The sequence below is a fragment of the Sus scrofa genome, chromosome 1, assembly GCF_000003025.6.
Source record: "Sus scrofa isolate TJ Tabasco breed Duroc chromosome 1, Sscrofa11.1, whole genome shotgun sequence".
Classification (NCBI taxonomy): Eukaryota; Metazoa; Chordata; class Mammalia; order Artiodactyla; family Suidae; genus Sus; species Sus scrofa.
This window is the reverse complement of record NC_010443.5, coordinates 234304081-234322389: the sequence shown is the minus strand read 5'-3', so window position 1 is coordinate 234322389 and position 18309 is coordinate 234304081. Positions and strand designations below refer to the sequence as shown.

General features: G+C 42.1%; 1 protein-coding gene across 6 annotated transcripts in view; it reads left to right on the top strand.

Moving 5' to 3' along the window:
- LOC100524475 (transducin-like enhancer protein 1) overlaps nucleotides 1-18309 on the top strand; it is a 92488-nt gene that overhangs the window by 48266 nt on the left and 25913 nt on the right. For all 6 annotated transcript variants that reach the window (XM_003480540.4, XM_005660179.3, XM_013993633.2 and 3 more), the window contains 4 exons: nucleotides 10685-10801; nucleotides 14964-15017; nucleotides 15539-15691; nucleotides 17625-17769. In XM_003480540.4, the coding sequence (XP_003480588.1) occupies nucleotides 10685-10801; nucleotides 14964-15017; nucleotides 15539-15691; nucleotides 17625-17769 (469 nt within the window). The remainder of the gene's footprint in view (nucleotides 1-10684; nucleotides 10802-14963; nucleotides 15018-15538; nucleotides 15692-17624; nucleotides 17770-18309) is intronic.

Genomic DNA, 18309 nt, shown 5'->3' with positions numbered 1-18309 from the left:
ATACATTGCTGAAACCAATCTATAAAATGATATAAAATACATGGTTACTTAATGTGTTATTTCCATGTCTCCTTTTACACACCAAATTTTTGGCACGTCTTAATGATTATGTCAATGCATATTTTCCTAGTAAGTATATATACTGAGTTTCCTGCCACATTATTGCAGAAAACTCATGGTGATGATATGAAATGGGGGAACTGCACTAATTTATAACCCAAACACTTAAATCAGTCTATTGAGAGGAATTAAATTGTTCACTGTCCATATAAGTGGGAGTTTGCTACAGTTATATAGAATTAACGAGCTCTTCCAACTTTGTGTAAAATTAAATAGGAGACACAGTGGGTAAAGAAATGTGTACTGTCAGCACCCAAAATATTAGAGTGCTTATCTATTTAGTGAAAAAGTTTGAATTAAGAAGTTGAATTTTACTTGACAGATAAAAAATGATTGCTCTGTACTGCTGTGTTTTGTTTTCATTCAGTGGGGTTAAGTGCAGTCATTACAGGGCAGTGATTTTCAAACCTTATGGTCTCAGAATCTTTATACCCTCAAAGTTATTGATGACCCCACAGAACTTTTGTATATGTGGGTCATGTATTATGAAAATTTTCTGGGTTAGAAATAAAGCAGATTTTAAGATTACTTAAACAGATGAAGAGCTACTTAATTATCTTAAATCACATTTTTAATGAAAAATAATTTTATCCAAATTAAAAAAAAAATGTGATGGGAAGAGTAGCTTTTTTGTGTTTTTTGTTTTGCACATTTGTAAATGTCTTTAGTACCTGACTTAAAAGAAGGCAGCTGAATTCTCATCAGTTTCTGCATTCTCTCTGTTGCCATACATTGTTTTAAGTCTTGGAAGAAAATCTGCCCACAAAGAGAGACCCTCAGGGTCCTTGGGCAAAACTCTGAGAATCTCTGCCGTAAATCCATAAATAAGTCCGAGAAGTTATGAAAAATTCTAGGCTGGCATATAGTCTTTATTTTTTCCTCCGGTATTCTTTCTCTGCTGACTAAACGTATTTTTTTATATCAAGTACGAAAACAGGGGACTTAGGTAGACCTAGAGGGAATGTGAGTGTGTGTGAATTTTTATGGGAATCTAAAGCTGGTTCATGGATAGTTTAGATAGTTTATATTTATTTATTTTTAGTGACGGATTATTCCATTTGCTCATTTAAGGTTTTATGGTGGGAAAGCAAATGAACCTTAATGGAAAACCCAGGAAATGAAAGTACTAAGAACAGAGTGAAAATGCGGACACTATTTTTAAGTTTCTTATTTCTGAAAGGGGTGAATGATAAAGCTAGTAACTTTTGAGATTGTATTTTGCTCTTTGGCTGTTCATTTTAAATTAAGATTTGACGACTGTTTTTCTAATTGGCGAGCTTTTTTATTTTTTTTCCTAACGTAAGCCTACTTATCAGAGTACTACTTCTCAGCTAAGAAATGAACTAACAAGAACCTTTATTTCTTCAGGAGTAATAAAAACTTTAGATATTCCAGTTAATTTAAAGGTGAATTGCACTAAATTTGACTGAAGGGAATGTCCTTTAAATATGTCTGCTTGAAAAACCTGGAGTTAGAGAACTGACAAGGAGTTGCATGGCTTTTAAGAAGATAGGATAAAATATATGTTTAAATACTCATTCATTTCACAAGTATTTATTGAGCACTTACTATGTTTCAGGCACTGGTGGAGGCACTGTGTATATTTGCTGCCATTTTGCAGTGATACCTTTTAATGTCAAAGTCAGATTATCTGTTGAATGAAAAACACTGAAATACCTCACTCATGAGATCATTATTTCGTACATTTGGGAAAGGGAGGAGACATGAGAGGGTTGTCTGGGAGAAACTCCAGAACAGGGACGGTCTGTAGTCTTGGGCAGGTTCCTACGTGGACTTGAGAAAGTCCTGGAACCCCTGTAAAATTGTATGCAGAGTATTGTGGGTCAGTGCTCTTGCACAATGCTGGGGAAAGATCATAACTTTCATTAAAGTTTCCTGGCCCAGAAAAGTCTAAGCACTTTTTATCTACTTTAGTGGTCAAAAGGGTGTGTCACTATCATTTTCTCAGTGACCCCAAGGGCAAGGGGGGTTGGATGCTTGTGGTCATGGAGTTAATTAACATCAATGCAGTAGAGATTTAGATCATATCTTTCTGAGGAACTCTGTTTCTCCTCTATAACTGACCTCTAGAATGATCATGTTTACATTTAGAATATATTTAAAAGTCGTTATGGGAGTTCCCACTGTGGCGCAGTGGGTTAATAAGGATCCAGTGTTGCCATAGCTGTGGTGTGTACATCGCAGCTGTAGCTTGGGATTCAGTCCATGGCATGGGAGCTTCCATATGCCACAGGTGCCTCCAAAGAAAATAAAAATAAAGTAGTTAAGACAACTATCACTTTATTTATGCTGTGCCTTTATTTATGCTGTGCTACTTGACTAGTTAACTGGCAGAGGAAGGACCAGATCCTAGTTATGAACCACCCATCATTTCACTTTTTCTCAGATGACCTTCCGCAATATAGGGGGCAAGGAAGAAATAAGGTGTGAGCGTTGCTTTGGGGAGTACTTTACTCTTGGCCTTTTTACAAAATGTATTTTTCAACATCACAATGTCTCCCAGTGGTTCTTTAGGGCTATGACAGCATGGATTTGGGGGTGAGGGAGGAGGTGATAGAAAGAACATAGGTTTTGGACAAAGGCAGACCCCAGTGGGATTGTGGCTGCACCAACAAGAATTCTCATCCTTTTGAACCTTCTCTTCTATGAAATGGTCATGCCTCACATGGTGTGGCTTTAGGGACCATACGTGGGAAGTCCTCAGATATATCACAGCAAGCCTTTAGGAATATCCTTCCCACTTCTACCTTCAGGGTAACCAGACAACAGTAAATGCATCATTAGTCACCTCAGCATAGTTATTTGTGGTTTCCTTCCCCTTTTAAACAAGGCATGAGGCTCTTCTGGAGATGAGGGCCCATGTGACTGGGTGGCTGTTCCTCACGTTTCTCAGTGTGTCGGCACCATGAATGCATCCCAGCCTCTTAGGAAAACCTCATGAGTCTCATGATAACTCATGTTCATCAAGGGGAAACAGGGACTAGGAGGAGGTGTTTTCACCTAAATGTTTATCAGGTTATCTTGACCTGACTTATGTCAAGGAATTGCCTGGAAGCCAAGGATAAAACTGAGATGAGTCCCACCTGACATCTCAAAATACTAAGGCACAGTGGGGAACACTGTTTTCTTAAGCAGTGGCTTCAGTAGTTTTTCTTCTGGCAGAGTTTAAGATGCTGTGCTTAAGAGAAACATCCACTGGGAAGACTAGTGTCATTGCCATGAGAAAGGTGAAGGAAGGAAATCCCTGGCGGTTTCTCGCTGGTCAGGAGTGGTGTGTACCTGTGCCAGGTGGGAGTGTGTGCTCACTGCTGGGTGTTGGACATGAGTGACTGAAGAAAAGTTCAGGTCTCACTGTGAGCTCAGCGATCATAGGGCATCTTTAAACAAAAAGCTGGTAGAGGCTAATTTCTCCCTCCAAAACCTTTTTTTAGGCTTCACTTTATGTTCCATAATTAGAAAACTTAATGCCTGACCTTTGGAGCAGATTTTAAGAACATTTTTTTCCACTTAGGCCCCATGATCATTTTCAGCATTCCCTCTAGGATGTAGTAAGCAATGAACTTTGTATCGTGGTCTTTCCGACGAAGAGAGGTGGATGTGAGGGATGTCAGACATCCAAACACCACAGTCAAGTCCTGATGCAGTGCTTTCTAGTTTGAGGGGCTTTTCTTACAGTGGAAGCACCTCTTCAGGGGCTGGAGAATGAAGAGGGACAGGAACAGCTAAGAGCGTGTCAAATATACTTTTAAAAAACATTTGAAGTACAGATTTGATTTTTGCTGTGACCAAGGGATGAGGCGAATGAAGGTGTTATGAGGTCACTTAAAAATTATTTTTAGGAGTTCCCACTGTGGTGCAACTGGATCGCCAGCAACTTGGGAGTGCTGGGATGCAGGTTTGATCCCTGGCCCGCCCACAGTGGATTAAGGATCCAGTGTTGCTTAGGACTGCAGCTCAGATCTGATCCCTGGCCCAGGAACTCCATATGCCACAGGACGGCCAAAAAAGAAAAAGAAAAAATATTTCTATAATAAATTTTTGTTGGTTTTACTTCGTTTTTGTCTGGAGCAGGAAGGTGGAAGGGCAAGCTGTGGATAGAGGGAGTGATGCTAAAGGAATTGCCTGGTTTAGCACTTCTTCCAGCTCCAGTACTCACTGGGTCTTATGTGGCTATGGCCACGTTTCATTCTGAGAGCCCTCCTGAGTCACCACTCTGCATCCAACAGTGCCGAGTTCCTAGACTGAGGTGCAAGTACACACAGTTTTTTGTGTTTTTTGGTCCCCCCGCCCCCCGCCCATATTTAGCCCTTAAACCATATGAAAAGTAGACTTGTACCATTTAGACTCACTTTACCGCTTGGGCTTCTGAGATGTGATTTCCACATTTCCACACATCTCCACTTGCCTCCACTTTTCACCCTTGACAGGTGGGGAATCCCGTTAGTTTTATGGGTTAAAAATGCATTTGTCGAAGTGTCAGGCAGAACATGCGAATGACCAACTGGACTGCAGCACCAAGTCCCACACAGGGTGATGGCTTAATTGGGACCAGGTGCGGATGGGAAGGTACACAGATGTGATGGGGTGCGTCGCTACCTAATTGTTTTAATGTTCACTGAGAAGTTAATTGTCAGTGTAGAGTGCGCTAGCAAATTAGGTTCCCACCGCCGTGGTGTAACTGAGGATAAATGAGGTGTCATGAGTTTCCAATCTGTACCTCTGACACAAACACTTTTCCTGTGAGGAGGAGACCGTCCCCAGGGGAGTCAGCATGGCAGCTGAAGAAATCTATTTGAATAATGTGCATTATTTTCACATTAGGCAAGGCCATCTAGCTTTTGCTCTCTCTATGAGTGGGTTTTCTTTTCACATTTGCTGCTGGTGGCTTCCAGGTTTAGGCTTGGTTGGTGGAAAAATTGCTTTGAGATCTCAGGATAGTTGAAGGAAACATGAAGGCTCTTATAAAGTGTTCTGGTAGCACTGACGATGTAAATTCGCATTCTTTTGTACATTCTGGAGTTTACCTTTTGAAAACACCTCAGGATACATGCACAACCGTTCCTGTTAAATTGCTCAAGAAAAGTAAAATTCTTGGAACAAGGCTATAAAGACTGCTTTTTGTTCATATGGAAGCAGCTGAGTCTTCCTATCTTGGTCTTATGTGGGTGGGTATTCAGAACATGCAATAGAATTATCATTGTCTAGAACTGTCAGAATAAAGGCAACACAACGTCCAAATCTTGGTGTTTTCTTTTGATTTGACCGAGCGCTCCTTGAAGTGCAAAAGGCCATTCCGCTGACATTGTAAGTTATTATATGAAGGTTCAATACTTGTGTTTGGATGTTTATTTTTGCTTTATTTTAAGAGAATGTATTGTCCACTTCTGCCCACTAGGTTCAAACACTACCGCCTTTAGTTAACTTGTGCCCCCTCAGCTACAGCAGGGAATGGCTCTGGTGTGTGTTTTTATAAAACGTGGTTCACCCAATAGGGAAATTTGTGCTCTGAATCTGACCACTCAAGGAGTGCACACTGATTGCAATATTGCAAGACCTCCTACGTTTTCTTTGCTCTTCTGAGTAGCTTTTTTGCTCACTCTCATAATGTTTTAATCATCACATCACTGGTAGTGTGAGAGAGAAGTGACCAGAAGCACAGGGTAATTGTAGTGAACCATTTGCCTGTTAGTGAAGATGCTCACTGAGGTCTTCGGTTCTCAAACAGTTCCAGATTTTAGGAGGGAGAAGTCCCTTCTCATGGTTCATACATTTTCTCTGTTCTTACACCTCATCTACTCATTTCATGTGCATCTCTTTAAAGATGGAGAGGAAAGCATGCCAGTTGGGCTGACGGGTCTTTTAGACACTCTGTCTCTGGCACTGAACATTCTGGAGGATCTTGTTTTCTTTAGAGACTTGTCCAGTCTGCCTCTCTTTATCGTTTGACTTGGCTCTCTTCCCGTCGGTGTGTGCAACTTGTAAGGTGCAGGAAATCATCATGGTTTGCAAATTTTAGCTTGTTTTGAAAACATAATGTGTTTTTAGATCTTGATTTGCTCAGACTTTTAATATTCCCCGTGGGCTGTATAAAACTTCTATTTTGAGTTCTTGCAGAAGACATAAGGTAAATAAGATGATTTTGTTTGGTTCTTAAAAATTTTAAACAAAGGAAAACTTACATACAGTCTAGAAATCCTAGTTCTCGGAACATTTGTAGTAGAAGTCTGCCCAATAATTATAGTGTTTGAAAAATTCTGGCAGATAATTAAATTTTACCAGCTGCAAGGTGAAATAAAACATCTTGGCTAGAATTAGAATTCCTTGGCTAGAGTTAGAGTATATCAGTCAGTGTGGTAACACTAGTTCCCATGCTGATTAAAAACTCTGATTCACAGTTAAATATTTATTTGGCAAATAAATATTTGAAAAGTGAATTTTACTTGATGAATGCTGTTTGGTAGATAAATATCTTTCAAAATATGGACTGTGGGAAGAGAAGCCTGCAACAGCAAATAGGTCTTTGGAACCACTATTCGCAGTGGTTGACGTGGCATGAAACTGGTGTTGTGGGTTCCTGGCTTTTTTTTTTGTTCTATGTCAGGGTCTTATTTAGTGTGAATCTTGGTTTATGAGTGGAAAGCTAGGAATTTGGGGATATTTTCAGGTCATTTAAAAGTAGGCTGTAAAAGGTTGTTGTTGTTTTTTATAATGTGTTCACAGTTTTGTTATGGTGGGCATATAACCAAGTAAATCAGGGCATGCATGTGTATATGTGAGTTTGTGTCTGTGATCAGGAGGTGAGGAGAATCAGAAAGCATGTCTTAGGCATTATTATGTCACATTAAAATTGAGCTTAACAGTGCAATAGGTTAAGTACAGAGCCAGTGTGACTTTTAAGTGAGAAGTATTTGTGGGGCAAGTATTTGGGTACCAGTGTTTGATGTACATAAACCAAGTTTGAAAACCACTCTTGTGGGAACAGATTTGTGGTTGTCAAGGGCAAGAGGGGTGGGGGAGGGTTGGATTGGGAGTTTCGGATTAGCAGATGCAAATTATTATATATAGATGGATAAACAACAAGGTCCTACTGTATAGCTCAGGGAACTATATTCAGTATCCTGTGATAAACCATAATGGAAAGGAATATGAAAAAGAATGTGTATTTGTATAACTGAGGCACTTTGCTGTATAGCAGAAATTAACCTTGTAAAGCAAATTTTATTTTACTTCAATAAATTTAAAAAAAAAATCACTTCTGGAAGTGGAGGCACTTTGACTTAATGGTTAGTGCTTTTTGACTTTCAGCAAATCGCCTCCCCACTCTGTTCATCTTCTAGATAAAATGAAGTGGATGAAAAGGATGAGTATGTGTTAAGGTTGCTTTGGCCTCTTCAGAGGTTTGGTTCTAATTATCTTGTGTGTTTAGAAAGCATAACTTTTTCAGTAACTTAAAGCGAAGCGTCCTCAGTTTTATTCTTTTGCAAACACTCTTCTTAAATATTGGCTAAATATTAAATTTTAACGTTAAACATGATTCTGTCTTATCCTCGTTCAAATCTGACAAATCAAGATAGAACCCTAGATTTTAAAGGATCCAAAGGATATTCAGTCAGTACCCAGGTATAACTCTTCATTCTTAAAATATGTGTAAAATGGCTCAGAATGACCATCAGAATGACTGTATTCCACTTCTCAGCCCTGAGGAACATAAGATGGTACATGAGGACAAAACACAGCCTGTGGGAAGAAGACTTAGGTATCATGAGACATTCAAGACTGTGACCATGAAGTCACTTTGGGGTTTCTAGGGAGCAAATGAGGGAACAGTGAAGATGAGGGTCACTTAGGCAGTAGTTAACCAAAACTGTTGTTGTTGCCAATGGTGAGTGAAATTCATTAAGCTGGAACTGTTTGCTTAAATCAAGAACAACAGTAAAAGCAATGTCAGGGCTGGAAAATGTCAGGGGCAGTTACATGCAGCAAACGGGGTTCGTGGGAACAAGGGGGAAAGAAAGTGGTTCCTTGGGCTGCATTATGCGTGAGGCACCCCCTGGCTCCAGACCATGGCTCTCCCAGGCCTTTGCAGCCCACGCTCTTTCCTGCCTTGTTTTGAATCAGTTTTACAGCATCAAAGGTATGATGAGACCTTTTGTTTCATAACTTGACTCAGTCTTCCATCTGAATGGAGCCAATTTTCAGATAAGCAGGGGTGCTAATTACCAGCCCAGTCCAAATTTAGAGAAATTTCGAAGCTTTTCAAAACCCTTTCTGATGATGGGCCTCACTTAAGCAGCTCAAGCAGGAATTTAACGTTTAACTTGGAGATGGCAGAGACCTCAAAGTGTGACAGGCTTACAGGTCCAGACGGAGAAATGTTACTGTTTCTAACAAATTGCATTGTTCCTAAGAGGCATGTCATTTACTTTTATGTTCATAATGCCAGTTGACATTAAAAAAAATCCGATTATTGGAGTTCCCGTCGTGGCGCGCAGTGGTTAGCGAATCCGACTAGGAACCATGAGGTTGCGGGTTCGATCCCTGGCCTTGCTCAGTGGGTTAAGGATCCGGTGTTGCCCTGAGCTGTAGGGCAGGTTGCAGACGCGGCTCGGATCCCGTGTTGCTGTGGCTCTGGCGTAGGCCGGTGGCTACAGCTCCAATTAGACCCCTAGTCTGGGAACCTCCATGTGCCGCGGGAGTGGCCCAAGAAATGGAAAAAAGACCAAAAAAAAAAAAAAAAATCCGATTATTAAAAAGCTCTCTTTGATTGGCTCAGTGGTGTGGATGCCTAGTGCTCTTTTCAGCAGGAGGGCTACACAGGGGGCCTCAGGGAAATTGCAGTGGTACATTCTGCTGGGCACCTGGGTAGATGTCAAGTTGAGCGGGTAGGATACGGACCTGTCCTTAATGCACCTGGTCCGAGTCTGGAGGTGGAAACTTTGGGGCTGATAGAATCTAGAACATAGACAGGTGTGTTTGGACACTTTTCCCAAGTGCGTGCCAGATGCTGCTCCCCTCCCCAGCATGTTAGCACTGGGTCAGAGGGCTTAGTTTTCAGCAGACATTTACCAAGGTAATTAGTTCAGGGGTCCCGCCAGCTCACCTTTCAGCCCCACATTGTGCTAGAGACATTTTTCTGAGCTTCTCCATATTGAATTGCATTGGACCCTGCCCCCTGCTTTTATGTAAGCCTCCTGGCATTTGTGGAGCTTGAATGGTCATGAATGAAAGCTCAGCTCCAGTCAGAGGCAGCCTCTGAAGTGGGCAAGGAGGCATCAGAAGGGCTTCTGGTTCCCACTTTTGATTTCCTCCTGCATGTGGTTGAGCTGAGAACGTTCCCATGGTGGGGTCCCCGGTTGTCATGGGGGAGTTTTGAGAACCAGACTCCTGGCTGATGTGCTCAGGCAGGTTAGGAATGAAGACCCATCCGAGGCCTCTAAAACTGTACCATTAAAAATTTGCTCCTGGTGCCTACTGTTGCCTTAGAGGTGGTCTAACTTAAAAGATTTCCTTCAATTTTAAATAGTGGCAGAGAAAGGTAACATCATTGTTGGCCCTGGACATCGCTGCCTTAGTTCTCCAAATGTCTTTCAGAAATTGGGGTTATCTGGGCTTTGAGAAAGGAAGTTTTGCACAGCTCGTTCAGCATTGTTCAAGGCAGTAACACATCACTGAACAAATTGCCCCCTTGCATATGCTAATCCTGCACTTAAAAGAACTCTTTGTAACTTGTTCTGATGCTTTAGCTGGAGGGGAGGTGGGAATTGAAGGGATGTCAGATTGTGTCATGTGACCCTCAAATATCTAAAATGCCTGTTTTCCTTGGGTCAACAGTTCATACTCAGCACATGTGAATGAAAGTATCCTGTGTGGTTTGTGGAAAAGATTAGTCCTTGTTCCTGCTTTTGTATGTGGGAGCTGGCCTGCTGGAATTCCTGCTTTGGGTCTTAAATTTCAGGACTCTTGGCAAGGAACACCAAATCTTATTTTCAACAATAAATTAAAAGAATTCAAAAGAGTTCCTTCATTGTTGCTGTGGAAAATGTGATTTGCCTTTTCGGAAGCCATGCTGTTAATCCCACCCGTTCTCTTTGTGTCTTTTCAGAGAGGCACACATTGACTCTTATAACCACAGAATATGTCTAATAGAGTGATCTCAGGGTTTTTGCTTATAGGCCATTCATATTTCTGACCAGGAAGTCTCGGTGGGAAAGAATAAAAACACAGCCACATATAAACAGCAAGCTCCCATTTCTCAAACGACAAACAGAACAGAAGAACTTTTTAAGTGAGTAGGGCCTGAAGGCTCCACCAGGCTTTGGATGGTGTGATTACATAGTCAGGGTCTCCCTTTTAAGTGCTTAAGTCTCTATAAATGTTTGCTATCAAAATCTTCAGATGAGATGAATTAAATGGAATGAAAGGCTGCATAGGCATCACTTTTTAAAAACAGGTATCACACCCAGATTGGCTTTTCATGTGTACGGAGATACCTGGGAAGAAATCTTTGATTTTTTTTTTTTTTTTTTTTTTTTTTGTCTTACAGAGTAATTCCCTCTTGGTCCCAGACAGTCTGAGAAGCACAGATAAACGCAGAAATGGACCTGAGTTTGCCAATGACATCAAAAAAAGAAAGGTGGACGATAAGGATTCCAGCCACTATGTAAGTAAACAAAAGAGGGGAAATATTTGTTTGCTTCTTTACTCACCTTCTAAGTGAGTATACAAAGGACTCTCAGACCTTACCGATAATTTCACTTCCCTTAAAATAATAGTATCAAGAGGATAGATTCTAACAGTGTCGGATACTGTTTCCCTCTAGAGCTGTAAATTATGTATCTGCCAGACTCAGTATTAAATTTTGGGCTTTCTACTGTAGTTACTTATAAGAGGGGATACAAAATGCAGGGCCGCCTTCATGCTGCACAGTGCGCGCAGCAGCAATGACCCTGTCTCGCCCTTGGTTTAATGCTCTGCTCTCAGCCATATTCAGATTCTCATTTTTTGAGCCAGGGCTTGCATTTGTGTTTTGTCCCGGGCCTTGCAAATTTGGTAACGTGTCCCGCTAAAATAACGAGGGTAACAATTTTGGTGGCACAAACTACCTATTTGGATGCCATTCTGGTAATATATTCAGGCTCAGATTAGGCCTTAAGGCAGATTTCGTCCTCTTCCACAGTGAGCAGTGTAGTGATAAAGGTCCAAGGTAAAAGTGGAAGAAACGTTGCGGGCATCTCATTGAAACCCTGCAGATGAGATCACATGACTGGCTGATGGAGTGAGGACTCTTGACTCAAACCTAACTAAAACCATATTCACAAGGAGAGCAAACCAAGCCAGATGGCTCTGGTCTCGGGGTCATAAACATTGCAGCTGGCAGTTTCCTTGTGTGTCCCTGAGTCTGAGGATAGATGCTTTTTCAGGAACAGTATGAGAGTAGAAGGTGAATTAGGCCTCTCCCTGTTGCTCCTGGAGGAAGAAATGTGCACCTCTGGCTGGTGTGCAGGCTGTGTGAAGGTTTTGATGCTGAATCTCTGCCTCCTGCTGACTGGGGTTGAGCCTGTGGCTAACAACAGGGAACATTTCTTGAGCAACATCTCAAGTTAGTGCCAGGCATGCTCTGCTTCTATGTGGCTTGTTTTGTTTAATTTTCAGCCCAACCCTCTGAGTTTGGTACCGTCTTTCCATTTCATATATGAAGAATCTGAAGCATCTGAGTTCTTAAGTGAGTTGCTCAACGTCAGAATTAGTGACAGAGCCTGGAGATATCTAACCCCAGAATCCACGCTCTTTCTTGCTATATTAGGATTCCGGAAGCAAGAGCCTAGGATTGGATATTTCGCCAGAGGTTCTCAAACTGGTCCATACCTTGTACCATAATAACATCCTAAGCACTCAGGTTGTGATCTCCCCCGCCCCAGCCCAAGCCTTTTTTGCACATATTTGTCCCTTATCTTTTACTCAGAGCCAGTGTTCCACACAAGTACTTTGATATTTTTGACTGGTATAAGCTAGTCAAAAAAGTCCATGACCTGCAGAAATTTGCAGCTTTGCCAATGATACAATTCTGAGTTGCTCTGTATGAGGCCTGTGTCGAAAAGTCATTTAGTAGTGAGTGATCTAGACTCCATGGTGCTGCATGACTTTTGTTGTAACCTGCTTATACTAGTTATGTCTAATTGTATAGGTAGCGGAGGGCAGTATATTGATACGATGCTAGAGAACCTGGGGCAAAAGACTCAGACCTTAGATGTTTGGTGATAGGTGTAAAGGGTTATATTTGCAGAAGGGTCCAATACAAATCAGATTTAGATTTCAGACTACCTGAGGTCTCATTTCAGAGTTCCATTATAATAAATGACTTGTTTGGTACTTTTTGCCAGTTTGGTCTATACATTACATTAATCATTTTCTGATTTTTTTTTTTTTTTTTGGTCTTTTTAGGGCCACACCCACAGCATATGGAAGTTCCCAGGCTAGGGGTCTAATCAGAGCTGTAACTGCCGGCCTACACCACAGCCACAGCAACATGGGATCTGAGCCGTGTCTGCGACCTATGCTACAACTCTCGGCAATGCTGAATCCTTAACACACTGAACGGGGCCAGGGATCAAACCTATATCCTTATGGATACCAATTGGGTTTGTTACTGCCTGAGCCACAGTTGAATCTCCTTGGCTTATATTTTGTCAGTACTACCCTGTATTTCTTAACACCTGATAACATTTGTGCTTTTCTGTGGGCTTTACTAAGAGAAAGCAAATTTTCTTTAGTATTAAGTTTTTCTTTGATTGCATGAAAATACTTCATTTAATAGACTGTTACTTTGAATTACCCAGACTTCCTCATTGGTTATAACTTTTTGTTATTGCTGGTGAATGGCATGGTACCTTTATAACAATGACTGAAATATATCTAGTAACACATTATTGAAGAAAGTAAGTTGGATCTCCTGTACATAATGTTCCAAATACAATTAGATAAAACTTTAAGATGTGAGTTTAAAGTTGAGAGTACCTTTCTAGCTGGACTTGGGGGCCACAAAAAGCTAATGGGAAAAAAGGGGGGGGTTCCTTTTTTGTGGCTCAGTGGAAACAAACCTGACTGGATGCAGATTCAATCCCTAGCTTCACTGAGTGGGTTAAGGATCTGGTGTTGCCATGAGCTACAGTGTAGGTTGCAGATGCAGCTCAGATATGGCATTGCTGTGGCTGTAGTATAGGCCAGCAGTTGTAGCTCTGATTAGACCCTTAGCCTGGGAACTTTTCCTATGCCACAGGAGCAGCTCTTAAAAAAAAAAAAAAAAAAAAAAAAAAAAGCTAAGCTAATGCGTAATATTTGCAGTTGTACTATTATTTCCCAAACGTTATTTGTGTGTCTTTTTCTTTCTTTCTTTCTTTTTTTTTTGGCCTCACTCGCACCACATGAAAGTTTCTGGGCAAGGGTCAAACCTGTGCCACAGCAGCAGCCCAAGCCAATGCATTCTGCAGTGACAACACCAGATCCCTAATCCGTTGAGCCACAAGGGCGCTCCCTATTTGCGTATTCTTAATTGACAGTGACATCAGTAAAAAGAATTGCATAAATCATTAAGTAGGGGTCTACTCCTTTTTGAGAATGAGGACCCATTGCAATATCCTATTTTTCCAGAAGTCCGTTGTTTGACTCTGCACTAAAGAACAATAAGGCCTTTTGGCTAAGAAAGTAGATTTCTTCAGCCTGCTCTGCACTTGATGTAGAAGCGATCATATTGTTAAATTGAGCAGTTTTTCTGAAGCTTTTTCAAATTTAATGCAACCTGGGTGTTTCCTCTGATTAGCAAATTTTATGGCTTCATGACAAGAAAACAGAAGCCTCACCACAGGATTCTGGTGCCCTCCAGGTAGTGCTATCCTGTCTTCCCTCCATCTCTGGAATAGTCCAAGCTGGTTACTAAAGAGCTTTATTCTTAACAGGTGGCTAGATCTTGGTATGTTATTCCAACTATAGCTGGCTTTGTTTGTTGTTTTTTTGTTTGCTTTATTTGATTTTTTTTTTTTTTTTTTTTTTTTGGCAGTAATTAGTAACCCCATGGAAACGGGTTTAAGTTTTTCTCTTTTTTTTTGGTCTTTTTTGTCCTTTTTAAGGGTGTACCCGAGGCATATGGAGATTCCCAGGCCAGGGGTCCAATCAGAGCTGTTGCTGCCGGCCTACGCCAGAGCCACAGCAACACCAGATCTGAGCCGCGTCTGCAACCTACACCACAGCTCAAGGCAATGCCGGATTGTTAACCCACTGAGCAAGGCCAGGGATCGATCCCCAAATCTCCTGGTTCCTAGTTGAATACATTTCCACTGCACCAGGACGGGAACTCCTTAAGTCTGTCTTTATAATTAAGAATTGTCCATGAACCCTGGCATTCTTGGCAGTCTTCAAGGTGATATACATAAGAGCTATGACATGAAATTGTGTTCTTAATTTGAAATCTAATGGTAGAAGTTCTCCAAGATAAGGACATGCAGATTTCAGATTGGTAAGAGAGATTGTGCTGTTCCAAGTGTTTACTTAGCCTTTGCACCAAGCTTTACAGGTTGTCATCATCTGTATACAAATTGTGATTGTATAAGCTGGTGTGTTGCTGTAACAGAATTCCTGCTGGGGCTTTGTGCCTCCCTAGGTCAGGTGAGAAGAGGAGAAGGTGGTATTAATTACCAGGGCTGGCACTCTGGAAGGGAACCTGTAGGTGTGTCCCAGGTCGTTTTCTAGTTTGTTTGCTACCAAGAACTATAAAAATTTATTAAACCTCAAACCGTTTAGTCAGTGTCACTAAAATTTCTGTTTTTCAGGACAGTGATGGTGACAAAAGCGATGACAACTTAGTTGTGGATGTGTCTAATGAGGTAACCATTCCCTCCATCAGACTTTTATTTTCAGAGTGGCTTGTGAGAGAAAGGAAGTAGAGCCCACTGTTTTGGTCTTTTGCAACTTTACACATGACGAATTTAATGGTTGTTCACGGACAGAGCATTAATAGCCTAAGACTGACACAAACTTTTGTTTCCTTAAAAAAAAGAAACCTGCTTCCCCTAACCATTTTGGATTCCTAAGTTGGTGTCTGGTGCTTCTTTCTGTCCTGTGCCCTCTGGGGAAAGTATTTGATCGTGAGGGGGAATATGATTATTTCTAGATTTTTTATCTTTATGGCGTCTTCATGGGTGTGCTTGCAAACTCCTTCCTGTTTGTTGTAAAAGCAGCGTTAAGGTGTTCTCCCTCAAGTTCCCCAAATCTAAAGGATGTTCATTGCTCTCCTTTGGGGAATCAAATAGAATTAAATTAAATTAAACGTAGGAATAGAGTGTTAAAGGGAAGGATACTCTCCCTTATAAGTGAAATCACGAGAGTTTTGCTTACGTTTGTTGAGGACCCCTCTTCTCCGAGAGCAAGCCCTGCCCACTCGCCCAGGGAAAACGGGATCGATAAAAACCGCCTGCTAAAGAAAGACGCCTCCAGCAGCCCGGCGTCCACGGCCTCCTCGGGAAGTTCCACTTCTTTGAAATCCAAAGAAATGAGCTTGGTAGGTCATGAGAAGTGTCACTTGCCTGTATAGCAATGTAGTTTTGGGGAACCAGAGGTCCCCTAAAGTATCTGAAATGTGGGGTTTTTACTGATTGAGAGTTAAGTTTTTAAAGTGTTTAAAAGTGAAACTCATTGTCCTGCTCTCTGTCCCCATGGTGATGACTTTTTCCCTCTGGGTTGTCTATTTTGGACCATGGTTAGAGAGAGATAACAAGCTTCCAGGTCCATTGCCTTCTTGCCTCGTGTATTCCCGGCACAGGCTTTCTGAAGCTTCCTAGTTGGCAAATGGTTCAAACATCTCAGGTCCTGAGAAAGCCTCATTTCTTCAGTGGTGCATTTCCCCTGGTTTTAGACTGACCCATTCTGTCAGGCCATGTTGTGATTAGGTTGCTGGGCAGGTGGTGATGTACTCAAGGCAGCATTGGAGGAAGCCTGAAACTGGTGGAGGGAGAAGGGTGCTGCAGGCCCGTTCATGCTTTAAGTCATTCAATAAACACTGAGGAGTGTGTTATCTTTTCACTCTCCATAACACACCCCAAAAACCCTGCAGTGAGTCCTTACATAGTCCCCCAAGGCATTATCCCATTTCAGTGATGGGGAGGAGAGCCTAAGGAACTTGCCAAGTTTACCCAGCTCATCAGATCCAAGGTCAGAGGGAGCTTGGGGCTCTAACCCATGTTCTCTGCTACCCGGTGGCGCTTCTCAGACTGTGATTAAAAGGACATGAAGGGTTGAGGAGTTCCCATCATGGTGCAGTGGAAACAAATCCGACTAGGAACCATGAGGTTGCATGTTCAATCCCTGGCCTCCCTCAGGGGGTTAAAGATCCGGCGCTGCCAGGAGCTGTGGTATAGGTTGCAAGCACAACTTGGATCTGGCATTTCTGTGGCTGTGGCATAGGCCGGCGGCTACAGCTCCGATTGAACCCCTAGCCAGGGAACCTCCATATGCTGTGGGTGCAGCCTAAAAAGCAAAAAAAAAAAAAAAAAAAAAGGACATTAAGTGTTGAGATGCAGAAGATGCCCTGCAACCCTGTTACTATCTTGACTCCTAAGGGCCTCTGAACCAGTGGGTCCACACATATTTGTTTGTTTGTTTTTTTTTTTTTTTTTTTTTTTGAAGGACTGCACCCATGGCCCACGGAGGTCCCCAGGGTAGGGGTCGAATCGGAGCTGTAGCCACTGGCCTACACCACAGCAACGCCAAATCCAAACCATGTCTGCGACTTATACCACAGCTCATGGCAATGCTAGATCCTTAATCCACTGAGCGAGGCCAGAGATCGAACCTGCCTCCTCATGGATACTAGTCATGTTTGTTTCCACTGAGCCATGATGAGGACTCTGGCTCCATACTGTTTATATTAGGCAAGTGGGTGGTGCTGCTTAATGCCAAAGAATTATTTTTTTTAGGTACATCTCTCAAAATGATAGGACCAGTCCTAGGGCTTTTGCCTGTGAGATACTAGCTTGCTTCTCATCAAATTGATGGCCCGCTGTCTCTACTGTTACTCTCAATCCCACTGCCGCTAAAAGGCAAGGGTAGAAAGGGAGTCTTCCCTCAGATAGTCTGAATGACTGGGGTATTCATTTCTGAGTGACCGGGAACTTTCCTTGGGGTGGTCATCATTCCCACTTGGCCTAGATCCAAAGTCCACAAGCCTGATGGAAAAATACTTTTTAAAATAAAATCTGCGGAGGAAGGAGTGTGATCATGTTCTGTGTCTCTAGCTAGAGTTTTAATTCTGGCAGGAAGAGGAAAGGTCAACATTTCTCGCTCACAAGTTAATGCTGTCAACATTGTGTGGATTTATGAAAATTGGCTGAGGGAGTAGCTAGAAGGTGCCCAGTGTCCCAGCTGCTGTTGTGATAAATTGTGTAATATGGCTTGGATTAAAAATAATACTCATTTAATTTGTTTAATGATACCAGCATGAAAAAGCCAGCACGCCTGTTCTGAAATCCAGCACACCGACGCCTCGGAGTGACATGCCAACGCCGGGCACCAGTGCCACTCCAGGACTCCGTCCAGGCCTCGGCAAGCCTCCAACCATGGACCCCCTCGTTAACCAGGCTGGTAGGGCATCACCTCTTGTGTGCTGTGTTTTGTGTTCCCCCTTTCCGACTTGATTCATCTGTTGTCTCATGATGTTGTTTCCCCATGAATATGAAATGCACTTTCTGCCCGCCTCCCTCTTTCCTATCTCCGAAAAGCCATGATAAGAAACAGATGTTTGTCCTTGGGTTTCAGCAGCTGCACTCTGTTCAGTCTCCGACTGTTTACATTTGGCTTTTCTTTCATTTCCAAATAATCCAAATCCCAGGGACTTCAATAAAGTTTCTGATAATTATTCCGCATGTAAGCTCCTTACCAAACTATCATTGTGTGTCTGAGTTTGCTAATATTGACTGAAACAGCCGGTCTGGCCAGCTCAAGTATGCTTCTTGCTTGCTTTCGTTGGCTAGCATTCTGCTGGTACATCCCTTAGGAGTCAGTGGTCTCTCCTTCAGTAGAAATTGGGAGGGTTTCCCTGAGGCGCCTCCAGCCCCTGAATAAACTCATAACTTTTAACTTTATCTTCCTCCCTGGGAAAGGAAAAACGTAACACCCTGGGCC